Source organism: Anguilla anguilla, chromosome 13 (genome assembly GCF_013347855.1).
Source record: "Anguilla anguilla isolate fAngAng1 chromosome 13, fAngAng1.pri, whole genome shotgun sequence".
NCBI lineage: Eukaryota > Metazoa > Chordata > Actinopteri > Anguilliformes > Anguillidae > Anguilla > Anguilla anguilla.
The window spans coordinates 8,500,057-8,520,973 of record NC_049213.1 but is presented as its reverse complement, the minus strand read 5'-3'; the positions used below and the strand labels follow the sequence as shown (position 1 = coordinate 8,520,973).

The window sequence follows — 20,917 nt, the reverse complement described above, 5'->3', positions numbered from 1 at the left end:
TACAACCATTCAGGACGTCTTGCTTTCATTGAGTTAATAAAGTAATCTCATAATACGTTCCAGAGTAGTGCTTAAGCTACCAGCGATTTCTGCCGAATAAGTTTTTATGAAATTTTAAATTCCATTTGATGGGACAATTTGTAAACTTATAGGGATTGTTGTCTTTTTGAAGTTTTTTGTTGTTGCGGTAATTTCGATTTTTGGGGAACCCTTTCAATTGCCCAGTTATCACGTTGCCTAATCGTCACCACACATAACCAAAACCTGCTCCATATTTTCTTATCATAAAATTTTAATTTTGCTATGCGATTGTATGGAATGTCACCAAATATGCCATAGTGTTAATAGTTCAATTATAACGTATAAAAATCACACACAAAGGTTTATACTGAAACTTTATTTATTTGACAGTTCTCCCAAATATCTGAGTTCTGGAGATTTTGTGTGTTGAATTTTTCTGACAAATATTAATTCAGTTTTCAGACACTGAGTTGACAGAACCACTACAGATATACACATATAAATGGCAAGTCAGTCTATTCAGCAGATAGAACAGAAAGGGAAAAGAACAGTATATATTCATTGTATTTCACATCCCGTTTTCTGTGATGATTTTTCCCTCTAATTTAGCTGAAGGCTACGACTGTATGTCTCTATAACTGCTGTCATTGAACAGATAACAGAATTTTCCTGTAACTAGTAAATAAACAGAAAACCGTGACAAAGTAAAACACAATGAGACATATTTCCAATAATAGTGCGTGTTTTACAGATCCTGCATTTTCTTTTCTGCATCTGAATTTAAAAAGAGGTTGAGATCCCCTCAACAAGGGCCTGTTATAAGTATCCTGCAGTCTGAAATTTTCTAATAATGAACCATAAATAGTTGTTTGTGCTGAAGAATTCTAGTAAAGCAGTAAATAATTCAGATAGATTATCACTAAAGATCCACTTCAGCAACACTGTACTGGAATCTCATCTACACCACAGACAATAAAACAAAATCAAGAACTAGAAATGTACAAATAACATTTCACATGCAAACACAGCCCACACATTATATTAATCTCTTTATATTTACAAATATTCTCTAAGAACCCCAGAGCCACTGCGGTATTCATCAGATCTAGGTACCGTGCAAGATCTCACTTACAACAGCTATGAGGAAAACGTATTCCAGCCATTAAATATGAAAGATCTGCCCTCTCCAACAACACACCTGCAGTGGCTCCCGGAGATACAGAATTCCACAGGTAATACGTAATGTTCATCAAACACCCCAGAGTTTTAACAAAGCCTTTTTCAAAGAGTTCCACAAACAAACACCGCAAGGATTAGCCATAAATATTCTACACTTGCAATCTGGAGGTTTCAACTCAATGGTGATCGTCTCTTACCCACCTCTAAATGGGGAAGTCTGAAACCTGAGGGAAACAGATCATTTTGGAAAGCAGGAAGACAAACAGAAAGCAGGAATATTATACTGGGGAAGAGAGGAAAAAATAGAGCTGGACAGATCTGTGCATAAGGAGAGGAGGGCGTGATCTTGCCACTTGTTCTGGGGCATGAAGAGGGCAAGTCAGTTTTTCTGGGTGTCCATTGTTCTGGTGCAAGTCATTCGTTCAGGTTGTCAGTTCTTCTGGGGCAGGTCAATCATTTGGGTTGTCAGTTGGGTTGGTGCAGGTCACTCGCTTTGGATGTCAGTCTTCTGCAGCAGGTCACTCGTTCTGGGTGTCAGTCGTTCTGCTGCAGGTCAGTTTTTCTGAGTGTCAGTTGGCCTGTGGCAGGTCAGTTGTTCTGGATGTCAGTTGGTCTGGTGCAGGTTCCTCGTATTGGGTGTCAGTTCTGTGGCAGGTCAATCGTCCGGGGTGTCAGTTGGGCTGGTGCAGCTCACTCATTCTGGATGTCAGTTGTACTGCAGCAGGTCAGCTGTTTTGGGTGTCAGTCGGTCTGTGGTAGGTCAGTTGTTCTGGGTGTCAGTCGGTCTGTGACAGGACACTTGTTCTGGGTGTCAGTTGTTCTGTGGCAGGTCAGTTGTTTCTGGTGTCAGTCGCTCTGTGGCAGGTCAGTTGTTCAGGGTGTCAGTTGGGCTGGTGCAGGTCACTTGTTCTGGGTGTCAGTTGTTCTGCGGCAGGTCAGTTGTTCCGGGTGTCAGTCCGTCTGTGGCAGGTCAGTTGTTTTGGGTGTCAGTTGGTCTGGTGCAGTTCATTCGTTCTGGATGCGAGTTTGTCCGGTGCAGGTCAGTCGTCCTGGGTGTCAGTTGACCTGTGGCAGGTCAGTTGTTTTGGGAGTCAGTTATTCAGGGGAAGGTCACTCGTTCTGGGGTACAGAAATGGCGGGCCCTTTGGGGTCGTCGAAGCGGTCCATGGTTCGGAGCTGTGTGATCATGTGCAGGCCGTAGGTCAGGATGAGCACCATCAGCAGAGACGTCAGCAGGCCCATCCAGATGCCTGGCGTGAAGAACCCGGCACAGTCGCTGGCATAGGAGAAGTCCTGCCCCATCACCCCAAAGCCCTGGATCTGTCACACAGATTACACAGGTCTCAAGAAAAGGAACACAGTCATATAGCACAGGGACTTTAACGTGCACACAGTTTCTGACACAATGTGGAAAACATTGTCCTAAAGTTCTACAGCAATGGCAATGTTTTAGTACCTGCACTGCCTAAAGACCCTAGTTGAGGTAAAACTATTTTCGTGCTAAAAAGGATTTGGGCATTATTGGCATTTTATTCTTTAATGTCCTATATATTACAAAAAACATGATGATACATGTGGCAGTAGCGTCTATTGAGGTTTCATTTTCTCTATTTAGGCTGAGCTTCATCATGTCATTGATAAAAAGGTAAATTAAGGAAAAAATAATAAATGGGTAGCATTTTAGAATACAGTACACTTGATAATCCCCAAGTGAACTTTTCTGAAGATTGAGCAATGGGTCAATTTCATAACATAGACTGACTCTTGTTCTGACACTGGAAGAGTATCAGAAAAGAAAAAAGTACAGTTTGTAAAAGAGAAGGTGCTCGTACATCTGTATCTGGTTGCACAGAGCCACAACACTGCATCAGTATAAGTGGTGTAAACACAGCCTACAATGATGGGTGTTAGCATTGCATTAGGGGTTAGGAGTTAGGGGGTAGGGTTCAGGGGCTGGTTAGTGGACAGTCCAGTTGACACTTTTGCTGGGTTAGAGGTTAGAGGTTCGGGTTTAGGAGTTAGGGGTTAGAGGCTCAGGGTTAGAGGTTAGGGGTAAGGAGTTAGGGGTTAGGGGTCAGGGGCAGACCTGGAAGTGGTTAATGGAGAGCCTCCACTGGTGGACACTGTTGCTGGGTTAAGGGCTAGGGGTTAGAGGTTAGGGGTCAGGGACAGCACCTGGAAGTGGTTAAAGGAGAGCCTCCACTGGTTGGCATTGTCGCTGGCCGTGCGGGGCACCAGGAGTGCGTAGCGGAAGCTGGTGACCGATTCGCAGTGGTAGGAGAACTCCGCCGGGGCGTTGATGTTGCGGCTGCCGTTGAAGGTGGCCTTCTGCCCGTCGTACTCCAGCTCTACCTGGTCCAGAGCGAACCACTCCCGCGCCGAAACCCTGTAGAACCGCCGGCTCATGGCAAAGCTGCAGGCAACAGGCACACTGGAGAGTTAAGCTTTTAAAAGAGCAACTAAAACAGCCACTGATTTAAAACACCTTGGAAACACACCTGCATGCATGCACGCACACACAAATACAAACACACACACTGACACACAGATACAGACAGATACAGACACACACACACACACACACACACGTTTGGCATGTTCTATATGCAGTACTTATATACGTATGAAAGCATGACACATGCTAGTATATGAGACGCATTGGCAGGCTATATTCTTAAAACAGCAAATAAAACAGCCACTGAATTAAATAATTTCCGCAATGTGCTTGCAGTGGCAAATAGCAATGGTTATATCACATATGTATACTTTTGGGCCTGCCAGCCATCTGTATATGCTTTCCAGAACATGAAGGCCTCAGCACGGATGAATCACACCTGCATGACTACGTGGGAGTGTAGCTGGGAGCTTCTGGGGCCGCTGTAGTCTTAAGGCTCTCAGTCCAATATACTTTAAGCATGTGGATGTTTAAATTATATTTCATAAAGTATATTACAGTATCTTAGTTTTGTGTAGTTAACATTAGTGTAGTTTTTTTGTAGTGCAGTTTACATTAGTGTAGTGTAGTTTTGTGTAGTGTAGTTTACAGTAGTGTAGTGTAGTTTTGTGTAGTGTAGTTTACAGTAGTGTAGTGTAGTTTTATGTAGTGTAGTTTACAGTAGTGTAATGTAGTTTTGTGTAGTTTACATTAGTGTAGTGTAGTTTACATTAGTTTAGTGTGGTTTTGTGTAGTTTACAGTAGTGTAGTGTAGTTTTGTGTAGTTTACATTAGTGTAGTGTAGTTTACATTAGTTTAGTGTAGTTTTGTGTAGTTTACATTAGTGTAGTGTAGTTTTGTGTAGTTTACATTAGTGTAGTGTAGATTTGTGTAGTTTACATTAGTTTAGTTTTGTACTTACATCAAGCGGAAGGAGCCGAATCCCAGGACGTTCTCATAATTAAGGACGAGCCTGAAACACAGAGAATCACAGTTAAGGATGGGTCAGTGAACAGTGTTCCGTGAAGGGATCGGGTGGTTCTGTTTCTGGTGCGTGGATGAGTTTCCCTGGCATGGTTTGGGTGCACCCATTCCCTCAGAAGGCAAGGTCAGTGGCAATCACTACTTAATGGAGCAGAGTGATCACCTTTGGCTGATATTAAAGCATTTATTTCCTGGAGAGAGAAGTGTCTTTCAAAATTACAATGGCCCTGCCCACAGAGCACGTGTAGTTGTTCAGTGGCTTGAGATATTACACTGATGTTATCCATCCATACACTATGGCTTTCACACAGTCAGCAGATCACCCATCAACCATTTATGGGATGTTTGGATATTGAATATAGAGTTAAAATATGCTGTGGTACACAACTGCATTCTGCTGGCAAGTAATTCAAACTGCAAAAGTGAACTGGCAAGGAGAACCTGTTGTAAAGGGTACCTCCACTGGGAAAACATTTATTTATAGCCACCTCGTGCATAACAGTAAACAACAGGAAATATAATACCGACTATCGACTGGCCAATCAGAACATAGAACTGCCCTATTTTCATCAGGTTGCGACATCCCAGCCTGCAACTTTACTGTAGGCAACAAAAACAAAGTTTCTGTAAACAGACCGACAATTAACCCGACTCTAGTTGGCAGGAAACATTGCCAGTGTTTCACAAAATGTCAGAATTAAGACTCAATCTTAACTTGAAACTTTGGTTTTTCTGTCTTCATTGATTGTAGTTATACGGTTCAGACTAATGTATTTAGTGATCGGTATTCTACTGAAATGTTTTCTCAGAAAAAAAAGCAAACCTCCCTTCCGCGATTAATATTGTACTAATATTGCAGAGAAGAAAAGTCAGGGGTCAGAAAGTAAAAGTCCTGCCATGTGTTTCTTCCACTCATGAACTCAGCAAGCTGATTTCACTAATTAGTTTTACCTCCTGGCTAAAAAATTGTGCTAATTCGCAAATCCAGGTGATTGGAACAAAATACTGGGATGGACTTTTATTTTTTTTAACTTGGATTATCCACCTCTGTTTCAGTGAAGTTACACATACAGTACACCTGTTACTGAGGAACTGGAGTGGGTGTGGTTACAGAAGAAGCCCGTTAGCGAGAGGCTAATGGAATGGTTGAAGCTCACCTGGAGTAGGTGTAGTTACAGGGGGAGCCCGTTAGCGAGAGGCTAATGGAATGGTTGAAGCTCACCTGGAGTAGGTGTAGTTACAGGGGGAGCCCGTTAGCGAGAGGATAATGGAATGGTTGAAGCTCACCTGGAGTAGGTGTAGTTACAGGGGGAGCCCGTTAGCGAGAGGCTAATGGAATGGTTGAAGCTCACCTGGAGTAGGTGTGGTTACAGGGGGAGCCTGTTAGCGAGAGGCTAATGGAATGGTTGAAGCTCACCTGGAGAGGCTGCGGTTACAGGAGGAGCCCGTTAGCGAAGGGGTGACAGAGTGGCCGAAGGTTTGTGGGGTCAGGTCGTGTCTCTCCCAGGCACTTCTATCCTTGTTGTAGAAGCTGATGGTGAGGTTCTCTGCCCACAGCAAGATGCAGCTGGATCCCTCACTCTTAAACTCCACAGGGGGGTAGGGGGTGCTGGGGCTAACCTGCAGCAAGGAACGGCCTACAGACCGGAGCTCTGGAGATATCTCCTCCCCTATCACCTGGAAAACGTATACAAACACACGCCTGAGAACCACACACACACACACACACACACACACACACACACACCTCCCCTATCACCTGGAAAACACACACAAACAGAGGCCTGAGAAAAATACACACACACATCTCCCCTATCACCTGGAAAACACACAAACACAGGCCTGAGAAACACACACACACACACACACCTCCCCTATCACCTGGAAAACACACAAACACAGGCCTGAGGAAAGACACACACACACACACCTTCCCTATCACCTAGGAAACACACAAACACACATGCCTGAGAAACACACACTTCCTTGAACATGGCGAAAGATATTCCAAAGATATTCAGAAGATGAGATTGGAAAATGCTGGCATTAAACAGTGAAAGAAGGGTAATTTCTGCACACTATAAAGGCTGTTTTAATGCGTTTCTCGATACACTGACAGATGCATGACTGCAGGACGAACAGCACCCAGTTTTACCCGTGAAGGTTTGAGTGCAGTGTAGATGGCAGTGTATGGAACTCCCTGCTCCTTCACAATGTCCAGCACCTGCCCAATCACCTCATCTGGGAAAAATACACAAAACTTACACAGTGACACACAGCACTGCAGTTACTGCTCACACATTTACAGTGACACACAGCACTGCATTTACTGTTCACATATTTACAGTGACACACAGCACTGCATTCACTCTGTACACATTTACAGTGACACACAGCACTGCATTTACTCCCCACACATGAACAGTGACACACAGCACTGCATTTACTCTGTACACATTTACAGTGACACACAGCACTGCATTTACCCCTCACACATTTACAGTGACACATCACTGCATTTACCCCTCACACATTTACAGTGACACATCACTGCATTTACTCTGTACACATTTACAGTGACACACAGCACTGCATTTACTCTGTACACATTTACAGTGACACACAGCACTGCATTTACTCCCCATACATTTACAGTGACACAGCACTGCATTTACTCTGTACACATTTACAGTGACACACAGCACTGCATTTACTGTTCACATATTTACAATGCCACAGCACTGCATTTACCCCTCACACATTTACAGTGACACACAGCACCAGTAAGGTTTGTGCTCACCATTACCGCTGAGGACCTCCTTAGGGGACATCATGTCAGCCCTGAAACGAGCACAACCAACAGGGTTAGAGCCCGAGGAAAAGCAGCGGGCATGTGTGTGTGTGTGTAAAGGCATGCGCGTGTGTAAGGGTATGCGCACCCTGGGCTGTAGGGCAGGCGGATGATCAGCAGGGCAGGGGCGGAGGCGTTGAGGCGCAGTTGGGCGAGGGTGGCAGGCTCCAGGTACAGAGGGGAGGTGCCCAGCTGCTCCTGCAGGAGGCCAGGGACAGCGCTGACCCCCGGCCACGACACCATGGGCAAAACCAAGGAGGAAGGAGGCGGTGAAGACTGGAGGGCTGACTGGAGAGAGAACAACATGCAGTCTACACACTGGCATGGGAGCATTCATGCACTGCAATAGGAATGTATATACACCGCCACAGGAACATATACGCACTGCAATAGGGGCATATACGCACTGCTATAGGAACATATACACACTGCTATAGGAACGTATATGCACTGCTATAGGAATATACTGTATATACACTGCTTTAGGAGCATTTACGCACTGCAATAGGAACATATATACACTGCCACAGGAACATATACAGCCTGCTACAGGGGCATACACATTGCTATAGGAACATATACACACTGCTACACTGCTATAGGAGCATATACACACTGCTATTGGAACATATATGCACTACTATAGGGACATATACACACTGTATAGGAATATACACACATCACAAAAGCAGAATATATACATTGCTATAGGAACATACAGTTTATGAACTGCTACAGGAGCATATACAGAATGCACTGCTATAGAAATACATATACACTGCTATAGGAACACAAAGTATATGCAGTGTCATCAGTATAGACTTCAGTACAAATCACTTTCTCATGGACAGGGTACAATGGCTCTGAATATTATTAACAGGGAGTCTACTAGCTCATTAGCAATATCTAGCTTATTACCAGTATGTGTGTTAGCATTAAGCTTACCTCCAGGTTTTGGTAGGCACTGTCTTGTTTGTTCCCAAACACACCTCCATACATGGTAAAGTCATCCAAGCTCAGCTGTACAGATCAAGAGAACACATACAAACATAACCTCACAAGCCTTTTCTACAGTAACACTACAGTAACTGTCAGTCCCTTAAGCATGTTAACCTCCACAGTACAGAAATACAGTCTGCTCAAGTTTACCTCCATGTTCTTTTACCAAATTGTTGTTCTTCAGTACCTTCATGGATATCAGAAGCTGCTCATTAGCTTTACCCAATATATTAAAAAGGCATTGGCTATTCAGTAAATTGATATTAGGAGAATTTGTAGATGTCTGTAGAGTTTATAAATATATGCAGGTGTCTCTAGATGTCTGTGAGTGTATGAAGACATCTGCTGATGTCTGTAGATGTCCGTATGTACCTGCATGTGTCTGTGGGTGTTTTTAGATGACTGTGTCTGCAGAAGTGGCAAAAATGTGATCTGTTCGTCACAAGGGTCAGGAAATGAATTACAATGACTGCAGACCAGCCTACAGCCAGGTTTTAAAGTGAGTAGGTGTGCAAAGCCAAAGCTGGGAATTAAGCCCTTACCTTCTCCTGCAGGAAGAGCAGCACGTTGTGTGGAGCTCCACTGAGGGCATCGTTCAGGTAGGAGACCAGCTGGGAACTGGACACAACATGGCCCACTGCTGGAGGAGCCACAGAGCCCAGGGGAACACTGAAACCACATACCATATACCAGCTCAGAGGGACACTGAAACCACATACCATATACCAGCTCAGAGGAACACTGAAACCACATGCCATATACCAGCTCAGAGGAACACTGAAACCATATGACATATACCAGCTCAGAGGAACACTGATACCACATGCCATATACCAGCTCAGAGGAACACTGAAACCATATGACATATACCAGCTCAGAGGAACACTGATACCACATGCCATATACCAGCTCAGAGGAACACTGAAACCACAAGCCATATACCAGCTCAGAGGAACACTGAAACAACAAGCCATATATCAGCTCAGAGGAACACTGATACCACATGCCATATACCAGCTCAGAGGAACACTGAAACAACAAGCCATATATCAGCTCAGAGGAACACTGATACCACATGCCATATACCAGCTCAGAGGAACACTGAAACAACAAGCCATATATCAGCTCAGAGGAACACTGATACCACATGCCATATACCAGCTCATAGGAACACTGATACCACATGCCATATACCAGCTCAGAGGAACACTGAAACATTAGGGGTCCAAGTAGCAAAGCTGTCAAAACCCAATTATTTTAGCAAAGTTTCATAAAAAACAAAAACTGCTATAACATCAGTACAGTACAATGAAAATGTATGAAACTTTGTGGGCTATGAGTGATTGGTGGAAATTGCAAGGTAAGCGAATATGGCACAATTGAGACGCATGGCAATGTTATAACAATCAAAATAATATACACACTTTCAAAGGTAGTACGTAATAGTGTGGTAGGATTCTACTATTTGTAAAAACATTATTTTTGTTCCTGGGAAAGAAAGCAGATTTTAAACAGAATTCGGGCATAGAAAATCATAAATCCGCATGGTAGTCTTTTGAACACCAAGCTGCTATATCTGGGAGGCCACACGCGTGCATCTATCTGAACCATTATGGCAAAAAAAATTTGAACACAGTATTTAAAAAAGGATTCATCAGGCTTTCATTTCTAAAGTAACAAAAAGGTGATATAACATGGTTACACACAAATCCACTGTATATAAAACAAAGTAAATCATACAAAATAACTAATGCAGCCTACCATGGAATCAGCGTGGTATTGCTGCACCTTACTGTATCGACAGGAAAGTACGACAGCATATAAGCTTCAGTAGCATATACACTACAGCGGAAATAAGCTACAGCAGCAATAAACTATAAAAGCAATAAGATACAGAAGAATTAAGCTGCAGCAGAAATAAGCTGCAACAACAACAAAGTGCTGAACGGACAGCGCTCGGAAGCAGGCGCAGCCCTCTTACATCGGCCCCCGGGCTGGCGTCTTTCCTGACTAACAGCGCCTAGTAAAACGGAGGAGGGAGGAACAGAGCAACGGGAGGACATCGTCGTGCTTTTTCTACCACGGTCATATAAAAAAACTTACATTTCCTGAGCATTCATTACGCCTACTGATTCAAGTAATTTAGAATTAGTGGGAGCCAGTTTACCGATTACAAATAAAAGAGTTTAAAATTCAATGACGTCTCAAAAAGGAATAAGAACACGCAAAGTGACGTTAACATTACCTCTACTGCAGTGCACTAAAGAGCTTCGCCATTTGACGGAAAATGACTCGTTATGTTGCCGATCTACCTGAACATGTATTCCCTTAATTTGCCAAAAGCTGTTTTCGTTTTTGCGGTTTATTGTTTATTTTACTTTTATATCTGCGCTGATACAAAACGCTGTAGGCCTTGCTATGTTGGTTAGCGGTGGAGCTGCACAGCGACCTTCGGGGAAATAGCGCTAGCTGGCTAACTCATCCTGTTAATAGCCTATAGGCTATTCATTTCATTCATTTTCATGATTTATTCTGTCCTGATGTTCACACATAAACCAGGCAGAATATACGGTTATGTAGCAGGTTAAATAGGCTACTGACTAACCAACTAAAGAAACTAATATGTTTTTCACACTGTTCTGTTATGGTAACCAGACAGCGAGAAAGCTCATCGGATAAGCTAGCCATAGACGTCTGCAGAGTCGGCTAACGCCATTTAATTTTGATGCAAAACAAAATAGATACATAAACGCTCGCTTACCCTCCGCTGGACCACATTATCAACGGTACCTGGTCGCTGCAGCATCCTGTTAGAAATAAGCAACATAAAACTGCACAGGTGTATGCTGTGACTCTAACCCGGTTCATCTTCGCGTCGGCCATCTTCGCTTTCTGTCTTCGGGTATGACGCCAGTCTTGGACAACCCCAGAGTGTGTACGTATATTGGTTTCTGTTAGTCAGTCGTTTGATCAATGAAGGTTTTTAACACTCATGTTATGTTCGTGGATCACGTAGGCCTAAAACCATTATGTTACCGCGTTCATTTTGACCCGGCATTGTTTAACCACTCCTAGTTGTCATAAGGTATTTTACCCTCCAGTTTTATTTTACCGTACTCACCTAGTCAGCCAAACTGCAACCATGAGTTTGACAAAGTTTTTGTTTTTTTGTTTTTGTTACAGTCCATGCGGACAGTTTTCATAACAAAACGTATACATTTTGCAGTACCTAATTCATTATATTTGCCATGAAAGATGTAGGATGCATGTTGCGTATGACCCTTTTAGCACACACTTGCCATATATTTTATTTGTCTTGATTACTTGACATAATGAACATATTCAACTATTATGCTTTAGATCAAAATTGACCCGTGTATTGGAAATTTAAGCAAGAATAAATTGCAATTATTTTCTGAAAGAAAACTTTATTTTTAGCCAAAGGTAAAATATAAAAAATCCCACAAATACAATTGTATCCATGTGCAATAATTGGTTGGAGGGAATGATGGGTTTGCAGTAAGTGATCTATTCATACTGCACATGAATGACAGCACATGAGTCTGTGTGTGATTGCAGATGTACTTTTTGCATTAGTAGCAAGTTGTGCTGGTTTTGCAGTTTTTTTTTATGGAAGGACAGGTGTGACACCACTTCCTTCTGCTTGCTGGACAAGATTCCTCCAATTGAATGACCCTGATAAATAAGGAATGTGGAGGGTGGAGATCTGGGAAGATACTAACTTCTTTGTATTTACCTTGGGGGGGGGGGGGGGGGGCGGTCACAAGAGCTGCCCCCAACTTCTTAAAGAATATGCTCATCCTGTGAAGTTTCCCACTGTTCCATGCTGGGTCAATCTGAGTCCAGATCACAAATGCATTGTATGCAGACACATCAGTGATATTGTGAAGGATGACCAAAGGCCAGCAAACAGTCATCCTCTTATAACTGCATGTTCCTGTTAGGCTATTAAGACTGTCCAGTCCTCCTCTGTAGTTGTTGTAGTCTGGCATAACTGGATCTTGCATCACATGCCGCCCAAAAGTTGACACCACATTCCTGTCTTGGTGGGCATGTACTGATAAGACAAACGGCTTCTAAAAGGAACCAGTCATTCATCCAATCAGGTCCAGGACTGTACAGGCACAGCAAACGCTCCACCCACTTATCCCACACAACAGTTACTTTCTCTCACGTACAGAAGTTACAGTTCTCCCATGGACAGTGTGTGTGTACGTATGCATGCTAGACCTTACAGATCGCCAATAAACACAATCAGTACACTCTGCTGCACGCGCACATGCTCATGTACATGCTCTTGGGCACATGCACATGCTCTTGAGCACACGCATATGCTCATGCACATGCGTAAACTCATAAACATGCTCTTGGGCACGTGCACACGCTCAGGCACATGCTCCTGAGCAGATGCACACGCTCTTGAGCACATGCACACACTCGTGCACGTGTTCTTCTGCATACGCACATGCTCGTGCAAATGCTCAAACGCATGCTCTTGAGTTGGTTTACAGTACGTCTCTCTGAACATAATTCATTGTTACAGAACAGCATTTGCTCCATAATGAAAGCTGAAGAAACCGAAGAAAGTACTAGGCAGGAATGATTGTAATGGTTATGGTTTAGATGGTTTCTGCAGGCCTAGCACGTTAGCGACATCTGACTCTTGCAGCTATGACAGCTGCCATGAACACTGACAAGAATGAAGCACTGCATGGCTTTTAAATAGACTGAGCCACATTACTGCCAGGTTACAGGTTGTCTTCAAGATGCAGGCTTACTGCGAGCAGTTATCTTCATGAACCAGACATGCCCTGAGTTGAGCAGCATTTGCACAAAATGTTGTATTTTTTGGCACTGAAATGCATGTTGAAAACACAATTTAAATACGCATGACCAAGAGAGGGCAATGTGTCACCATTTCCCTGGCACATAGTATACCAGGGAAATGGTCTACTAGGTATTGTATACCATGTATAGTATACTCCCAGTATAGTGCTCCAAGTACTACACCACCAGTAAAGTTTTAGTACACTTTGCTTGTGTATTCATAGACTATTTTAGTGAAGTTCAAGCAGTTTAACTTCTGTAAATAACCTCAAATGGCACAAGATGAGAACTGAATAGTCTGTCTTCTGTGAATATGACTGCCGTGTGGAAAAAATGCCATTAATATGCTCAGCAGTTATAACTGCAAAAGGTGGCTATTTTGATGAATGTAAGATATTTTACTTAAATTCTTTTAAACAAAAGATGTTTATTTCTTTTATCTCTGATTATTTCAAAATTGTGGGTGTTCTAAAACTTCTGACTGGTAGTGTAAATTACTCCTAACACCAGGGTAGCACCCCGAGTACAAAAGCACTTCTCACACCAATATAGAACTCTAATGAATAGATCACTCTCCAGCCTTCAACTGAAGACAGTACTGCAGCCAAGCCATGCTACGCTCGCACTGACACGCTGCGCTCCCCGCTAGCTGGCGCGATCCCCTCGCTGACTCGTCCCCAGCGAACGGCAGCCCCTCCTCTCACAGCGGAACTGGCCTTCGAACAGAGAACAGCACCTCAGCTTAAACACTGCGCCGCACAGCTAGCCATTCTGTCCGTTGCTCGGATACCGGAACAAAAACTGTCTTTTCCAATTGCTATAATCCTAGAAAGGTCTCTGTGACTTGGCAAAAGGCAACACGCCATTCTTTTTTCTGCACCAATGAAAAGATCAGAAAAAATCCAATCAGCAGACAAGCAGCACCTACAGTTCCGCACAGTACATAGAGATCAGTGTGTCATCCATACGGTCCACTATCAATGAGGACACATCCGGAACCAATGAATACACTTACAGTGAAATGAAACTGACCAAACAGCTGTGAATTTAAAAAAGTGAACATTTTTCATGTTCAAAAAATTTAATTCAAAGATACCATGGTTTGATATTTCAAAGAATTATGGCAACAAAGATGAGCTTCTCTTGTGGGTTTGTAAAGGCGAAAGGTCAACCTGGAGGCTATTTCCTGTTCCTGGGGGGGTGTAAAAAAAAGGTCAGTCTGGAGGCTATTTCCTGTTCCTGTGGGCACGGAAAGGGGAAGGACAGCCTGAAGGCTATTTCCTGTTCCTGAGGGCCTGGAAAGGGGAAATGTCAGCCTGGAGGCTATTTCCTGTTCCTGTCTGCATGGAAAAGGGAAAGGTCAGCCTGAAGGCTATTTCCTGTTCCTGTGAAACCGCAGAGAGCAGGAAGTGGTCATCCTTGCCCTCTTGGCTCCGGCAGCTCCCGGAGGGCGGAGCCACGCTCATAGCGCCCCCCAGGGCCCGAGGAGCTCAGATTTCTGCAGCGTGGTCCCAGAGGCCATCAGCCTTTCCACAGAAGGTAGCGGTGAACAGTCGTCAGCCTGTGCTGTGTGTGAACTGTGAGCCGCGGGTACACAGGCCCGGCCTGGGGCCTGGCTATCGCCCGGCCTTCTGCATCCGCTGATGAAGGGCCTCCGCCTGGGACTTCAAGCTGCGGAACTCCCCCTGGATGAAGTCCGTCACAGCCTTCCTCACCTCCACCTGGACACAGGTACAGACAGGCGCGTCAACGAACACACCTGCTGGGCATACGTATATAAACACAGGTACCGACTGAACACATGTCAGTAACAGGAGAGTTTGTGTGAGCATGCACACGCGCGCGCACATACACTCACACGAACACACGCACGCACGTACACACGCACACACACACACACACACACACACACACGTGCATTCACACTCACACAAGCACACGCACGCACGTACACACGCACACACACATACACACACACACACACAAACACACGTGCATGCACACACACACAGGCACACGCACACGCACAGACACACTTCTGTGGAAATCTCACTTGGTTTTTGTTCTCAGACTTTAATGTTTCCAGCAGGTGTGTAACAGTAAAAGGCTTCCCCACCAAAACCGTTATTTTCTGAAAAGTGAAACAATTTCAACACATTAACAAAATCCATTTTTAAGGACTGCTTGATGAAAAGTCAACTAAAGTCAGAGATCAAATCAGAGACTCACCTGTCCAGCCCTTGGGATGTAAGGGGCTGTATTTGGAAGAACATCGTTCATCCCTGCAAGGGTAAAAACACAACAAAAACAACCGGTTAGCCTTCAACTGAGACGACCAATCAGACGGTTCACGCTCCCAACAGGCATCACACATAGTCACACCCCCTATATTCAGCAGGACCACATATATTTAGCTACTGTCCACTACACTCACCCATATTACATCGTACTTGCCCAGATCTCCTATACAGAGCTATACTCTGTTAAACTCCACAATACACCATTATACACAAGTAATACAGGTTATAAGTTACACAGCAAAATACTAACATGCATAGTCCCTGCTGATTTTATTTTTGGTAACAATAAAACATATCAGTCAAACATATCAGTGTAATGAATTGATAATAACGAATTAATGACATCAACACTCACACTCATTTTATACAATTGGCCCTTGTTCCGGCCAAATGTGCCTCCCTGTAGTGAGAAACATTACCATACCACTCTCGCAAAAGGTGTTCCGGTACTTCAGCGATATGAGGCCTTACCCAGCCGACTCACCTACGTGCCACAGAGGAAGGATTACAGGGCGAAGTGAACAGTCCGCTATCAGTCGCCCGACTCCTGCAATTAGAACACGGGTCACGAGGCGATAAAGCTCGGCAGGGAAATACCTGGTTGTCCAGGTGTCGAAATAAACAATGCTACATAGTACACAAACTAAATCCCAGATCTGGCCCTCGCAAACTTGCCACCAAAACCATCCCCAGATTTAATTGGCTAAATAAATGTTCTCTCCCTCTCCACCTTCGCTAATGTGTGGTGAGCGTTCTGGCGCAAAATGGCTGCCGTGCATCGCCCGGGTGGGTGCTACACATTGGTGGTGGATGAGGTGAGTTCCCCTTCACTGTAAAGCACTTTGAGCATTCGGAAAAGTGCCATATAAATGTAAGGATATTCTATTATACACAAGAAAAAACAGAACTTACTATCATGGCACAGAATTATGAGGACTAAATGGTTAAAAACCAGCGGAACTTCAGAGGAAGGACCTGTTATTCTGACGGCAAGCCAGACCGCCTGACGTACATTTTTATAGAACTGAGAACTTTATTTTTCTCACATTCCAAAGAAAATACTTCCAGTTCTATCGCTCCTCAATCGGTACCCAGTCAGTCAGTCTGTGCTGCAGGCTGATTTGAGAAAACCACTCACCCCATTTTAGCCTGATGAACTCTTGCGTCATATTTACCTTCCCTGCAGAGGAAACCATAAGCAAACTTATACATGATTCAAGAAATATCATTACATTTTTATTATTTTATCAATCCATCATTTTAATACTTACAGGATCAGTCTGGAAAAAAAACATTTATCCAATGGCCAAAAAATGCAATACCCAGTAAAGTCTATAGGGGGCACTGCCCTACCCCATGGGAATAAGAGTCACACAGCAGTATAGAGTCTATAGGGGGTACTGCCCTACCCTCTGGGAATATGTGAACCCAATCTCCTTTGTTTAACTTCTCCAGGATGAAATCCATGCCTTTCTGATACACACCGTCACCTATAAGACACATTGAGAGTTAAACACCAGACTGCACAAAGTCCCCATACAGAAACATTCATGCAAAATACCTCAAGAGTGGGGTAGAGGGGTGAGAGAGGGGTACAGGGGTGAGAGAGGGGTACAGGACTGAGAGTGGGGTACAGGGGTGAGAGAGGGGTACAGGTGGGGTACAGGAGTAAGTGTGGGGCACAGGGGTGAAAGTTGGGTACAGGGGTGAGAGAGGGGTACAGGGTGAGGCATGCATTTGAGAAACATGTACCTCGGCACACAGGCACACACTTCCCCCTGCTGAAGAACTGGGAGTAGACCTCACTGGTGAAGCAGATATCAGAGGCAGCAGGAGTCCTGCAGGAGAAACTACTGCAGTCAGGAGCTGGTCCTATGCTTCCACAGTACCACTATCCTGTGAACACCATATCTTACAATTCCCACAGCACTGGTACAGTAACACTATAATAAACAACATACGTGTGCACACCATGTCTTACAATGCCTACACCACTGATACAGTAACACTATCATAAATAACATACATGTGCACACCATGTCTTACAATGCCTACACCACTGATACAGCAACACTAACATAAATAACATACGTGTGCACACCATGTCTTACAATGCCTACACCACTGATACAGTAACACTAACATAAATAACATACATGTGCACACTACATCTTACAATACCCAATACTTCTTGTTCTCCTTTCTTCTCAAAATGTGTTGCCAGCACATGGACAGCAGTGCAGTTTGCCTTCTTAGCTCCATGGCTAGTTATTCACTTTGGGAGTTTTAAGCCCAATGAATGTACATTTTTCAGCACTTTAGTGTTTTCCCAGCTTTTATGTTGTTTGTGTTCACAGCTGAAAATGTGTATTTTTGTGTTGTTTACTCAATGTGTCCAGGCAACCCACACAGAAGCATCTCACTCACCATCTCATTTTCCTGAAGTTCCAGAGATGCCTCAATTTCAAAATTCCTAAAGAAAAGAGAAACACCACTAACACTGTCAGTACATGAGACACAGACCACACCACTGTTAGTACACGAGAGATAAGCCACAGCACTGTCAGTACATGAGAAATACACCACAACACTGTCAGTACGAGACCAAGACCTGAACACTGTCAGTACATGAAACATAGGTCACAACACTGCTAGTATAAACCAGTGAGATATAAACCACAGCACCCCACCACAATTCTGCTACTGTCCTGCAACAAGATCCTACAATCTTGCCGACTCAAACAGAACAAGGATGGAAACGTAACAGAAATGGCAGTGTGTGTGGCACAGATTTATCACATGCAAATTTTTCATATTATCATCATCATTATTACATGTAAAACAGGGTACAGCTATGCAAAAGGAGTGGTCTGGAGGAGAGCCGTACCCCAGATGTGTGGGTCATCCATGCAGGACTGGTGATTGGACAGGGTAATAAGGGGCGTGTCAGGAGGGCGCCGATCAATCAAGTCCAGCAACACTTCCTGGTTGTGCACTGTCATATAGTTTAAGTACTCTGCAGAGACAGAGGAAAAATTACAGTTTAAGTAGAGTTGTGAACAAACAACAGGTAACAAAAATTAAGAACAGCCAACACACCTTAGGCCAAATATCTGAAACACCAGTGTAAGCACACTGTTCAGAGTTTGTTTTGATTTTTTGAGCAATCTACAAGCAGCTGGAAAAAGCAATTAATGCTTGCTTGTTGCAATCCAAGGTTTACAGCTTTCATGGGGATCTTAAATGAAGTGGCCTTGTATGATGTTGTGTGAAGTGATGTTTAGCGGTGTTTCGTTATTTTACGTGGCGTTTAGTCACGTGGTGTTAAGTGATGAGGTGTTTAATCATGTGATGTGTGAGCTACTCACTGGTCCAGAAGAGGCTGTAGGATCCCACCATACCCATGATCAGAGAACCTGACAGCCTCCAGCCCAGGTGGGGGCGCTGTGGGAACGGCCATTTCACCTCCAAGGGCATTACTGTCACAATGTCCCACTCATGGAGCCTGAGATGAAAATAAACTACAAATTACAATGCAGGATAGTGAAAAGTACACTTCACTATACTTAACTATAGTTCTGCACGGTATTACTTAGATAAACGGAGTCTCGAGCACTGTGACGCGGATTTATTTTTAAAAATCCGACAATGGCTCGATCTTACACATTCATGAAAACAAACCATTTAATTAAATATAATTTTGCATTTACAAATTTTTTTGTAAAATTGTGGGATCAAATTAGGTTAGATGGTTGCTTGTTTCTCTAAAATGTATTCTGAACAGGTCTGACCCCTGCCTCCGGAACACTTGAAAGAGAAAGGAGCTTTCCTTCATTCATGAAGATTCTCGTTAAAAGTGGATTTCACAGCGAGTCAAGAATCTAATTCTAGTTTGTACCATAGTCTGAGTGTTATTAGTTTGTATAAAGTTATAGAACATGTAATTTCAATGTACAACACAACGACATACACATAAAACATTACACTCCATAAAGTTTTTGGGACTTCCATCTCAGCGTAGCTCTTAACTTTAGTTACTATTGTTGGTAATTAAAGTTAAACTAACAATATGCCACGCTATATCTAGCGAACGTTTTTAACGTTTGATCTGATTTACTAGCTGGTTATCTAACTTAGTTAAACCAGTAAAGTATAGGACAGTACAATACCTAGTTTCACAAACATATTTTATTACTAGTGAACGTGTTAAAATGAAATTCAAAAGAGTACACAGCTGATATCAAAATAATTTGGCAAATAATCTTAATAAGGTTTAAGGGTAAAACAATGGAAAGGTCGCTGTCATCAGGTCACTCGCGATATCGTTCCTGGACATTCGTGTTCATACCGGATGTTTAGTTAGTAAATTGCAGCTAGACTAACAAGCATGCTAACCGTTACTGTTGCACACAGTATAGTAATGTTAGTCTCAAAATCGTGGCCGTTTGGATAGCCGGCTAATCTAGTAAATCATATTAAACCAAACGAATAAACAAAACGTAGCTACTTGGCTACTCCGCTTGCATCTAGTTCGCTAGCTAATTTCCACACAGACTGCTGGCTAATTAACTATCGAATGCGCGGTTTAATATCAATCGCTTATACGCTGAAGTAATTCGCAGTTATTCGTCGAAAAATTTATTATGAATCACATTAAGAATCACCTTTTTTTCTAATAAAGCAGCAGCAGAAAAGGCTCACAAGAGTGAAGTCAAGGGTGAAGTTCACAGAACATATTCACTTCCGGTATCTACAAGGATGGGAAAATACAAAATAAAAGTGGAAATATTAATTGAATCAAAATTTACGGAGTTTCTAGCCTACATAATGCAATACAATCTCAAAAGAGGCAATGGAAACCTCATCGAAAAATGTTCTAAAAATTAATAATGTAAAAAAAAACTGTTGAATGGTTTCTTGTAACATAGTTAATATTATATATATTAGGGATGGACAAGAGTCCAGGGCTAATAGAGGATTCAAGTGCTTAAAAGATAAGGACAAGGGGTGGGGGGGGTGGGGGGGGGGATTAAGCTACTTGAAAATAAATTAGCTTGAATTAACGTTTTTAGTTTCATTCTTTTTTTTTTTTTACATGGCAGCTTTGGCAATTTGTTTTTTTTTTTTTTTTTTTAATCGGTAATGATGTTAGTTTCAGAAATCCTTCAACAGGCGTTGTGACTTTTAAGTGGAGTTTTACCTGACAAACTTACGTCCAAAATGAGAGTTTAAAGTCAAGTCAAAATTGTGTATCCCATTAAAACTCCACGTAAGAATGATTTAGTCACCAATACGTTTATT

At 43.1% G+C, this 20,917-nt stretch overlaps 2 protein-coding genes across 5 annotated transcripts; both read right to left on the bottom strand.

Annotated features, from left to right (window-relative positions):
- Positions 1 to 382: 382 nt before the first annotated feature.
- Positions 383 to 11,523, bottom strand: atp6ap1a (ATPase H+ transporting accessory protein 1a). Of its 2 annotated transcripts, XM_035388199.1 has the most exons (11): positions 11,230 to 11,523; positions 9,011 to 9,137; positions 8,415 to 8,489; positions 7,558 to 7,757; positions 7,419 to 7,459; positions 6,774 to 6,859; positions 6,075 to 6,295; positions 5,971 to 6,009; positions 4,557 to 4,607; positions 3,376 to 3,613; positions 383 to 2,520 (listed from the first exon to the last, which is right to left on the bottom strand). In XM_035388199.1, exons 1-11 carry the CDS (start codon positions 11,349 to 11,351, stop codon positions 2,311 to 2,313), a joined length of 1,410 nt encoding a protein of 469 aa, XP_035244090.1. In that variant the 5' UTR covers positions 11,352 to 11,523; the 3' UTR covers positions 383 to 2,310. The 2 variants fall into 2 exon arrangements, with proteins under 2 accessions (XP_035244090.1, XP_035244089.1); XM_035388198.1 differs by lacking the exon at positions 5,971 to 6,009 and having other exon boundaries at positions 6,036 to 6,295; positions 11,230 to 11,519.
- A 701-nt stretch (positions 11,524 to 12,224) lies between these two features.
- taz (tafazzin) lies at positions 12,225 to 20,363 on the bottom strand. Of its 3 annotated transcripts, none has more exons than XM_035388202.1 (11): positions 20,281 to 20,363; positions 18,985 to 19,121; positions 18,504 to 18,632; positions 18,044 to 18,089; positions 17,369 to 17,454; positions 17,026 to 17,106; positions 16,755 to 16,796; positions 16,101 to 16,163; positions 15,546 to 15,598; positions 15,370 to 15,447; positions 12,225 to 15,075 (listed from the first exon to the last, which is right to left on the bottom strand). In XM_035388202.1, the coding sequence occupies exons 2-11, from the start codon at positions 19,091 to 19,093 to the stop codon at positions 15,028 to 15,030; spliced, it is 735 nt and encodes a 244-aa protein (XP_035244093.1). In that variant the 5' UTR covers positions 19,094 to 19,121; positions 20,281 to 20,363; the 3' UTR covers positions 12,225 to 15,027. The 3 variants fall into 3 exon arrangements, with proteins under 3 accessions (XP_035244093.1, XP_035244091.1, XP_035244092.1); XM_035388200.1 differs by having other exon boundaries at positions 12,225 to 15,037; XM_035388201.1 differs by having other exon boundaries at positions 12,225 to 15,037; positions 18,985 to 19,123; positions 20,284 to 20,363.
- Between the last annotated feature and the right edge of the window lie 554 nt (positions 20,364 to 20,917).

Coding starts and splice junctions, on each gene's coding strand:
- taz (XM_035388200.1), bottom strand. CDS start 19,093: ATGCCCTTGGAGGTGAAATGGCCGTTCCCACAGCGCCCCCACCTGGGC. Junction 15,599..16,100: donor CCTTCCTCTGTGGCACGTAG/GTGAGTCGGCTG, acceptor TTACCCTTGCAG/GGATGAACGATGTTCTTCCA. Junction 15,448..15,545: donor ACATCCCAAGGGCTGGACAG/GTGAGTCTCTGA, acceptor TTCACTTTTCAG/AAAATAACGGTTTTGGTGGG.
- atp6ap1a (XM_035388199.1), bottom strand. CDS start 11,351: ATGGCCGACGCGAAGATGAACCGGGTTAGAGTCACAGCATACACCTGT. Junction 7,460..7,557: donor CGCCTGCCCTACAGCCCAGG/GTGCGCATACCC, acceptor TGCTCGTTTCAG/GGCTGACATGATGTCCCCTA. Junction 2,521..3,375: donor TCTCCTTTAACCACTTCCAG/GTGCTGTCCCTG, acceptor TCTGTGTGACAG/ATCCAGGGCTTTGGGGTGAT.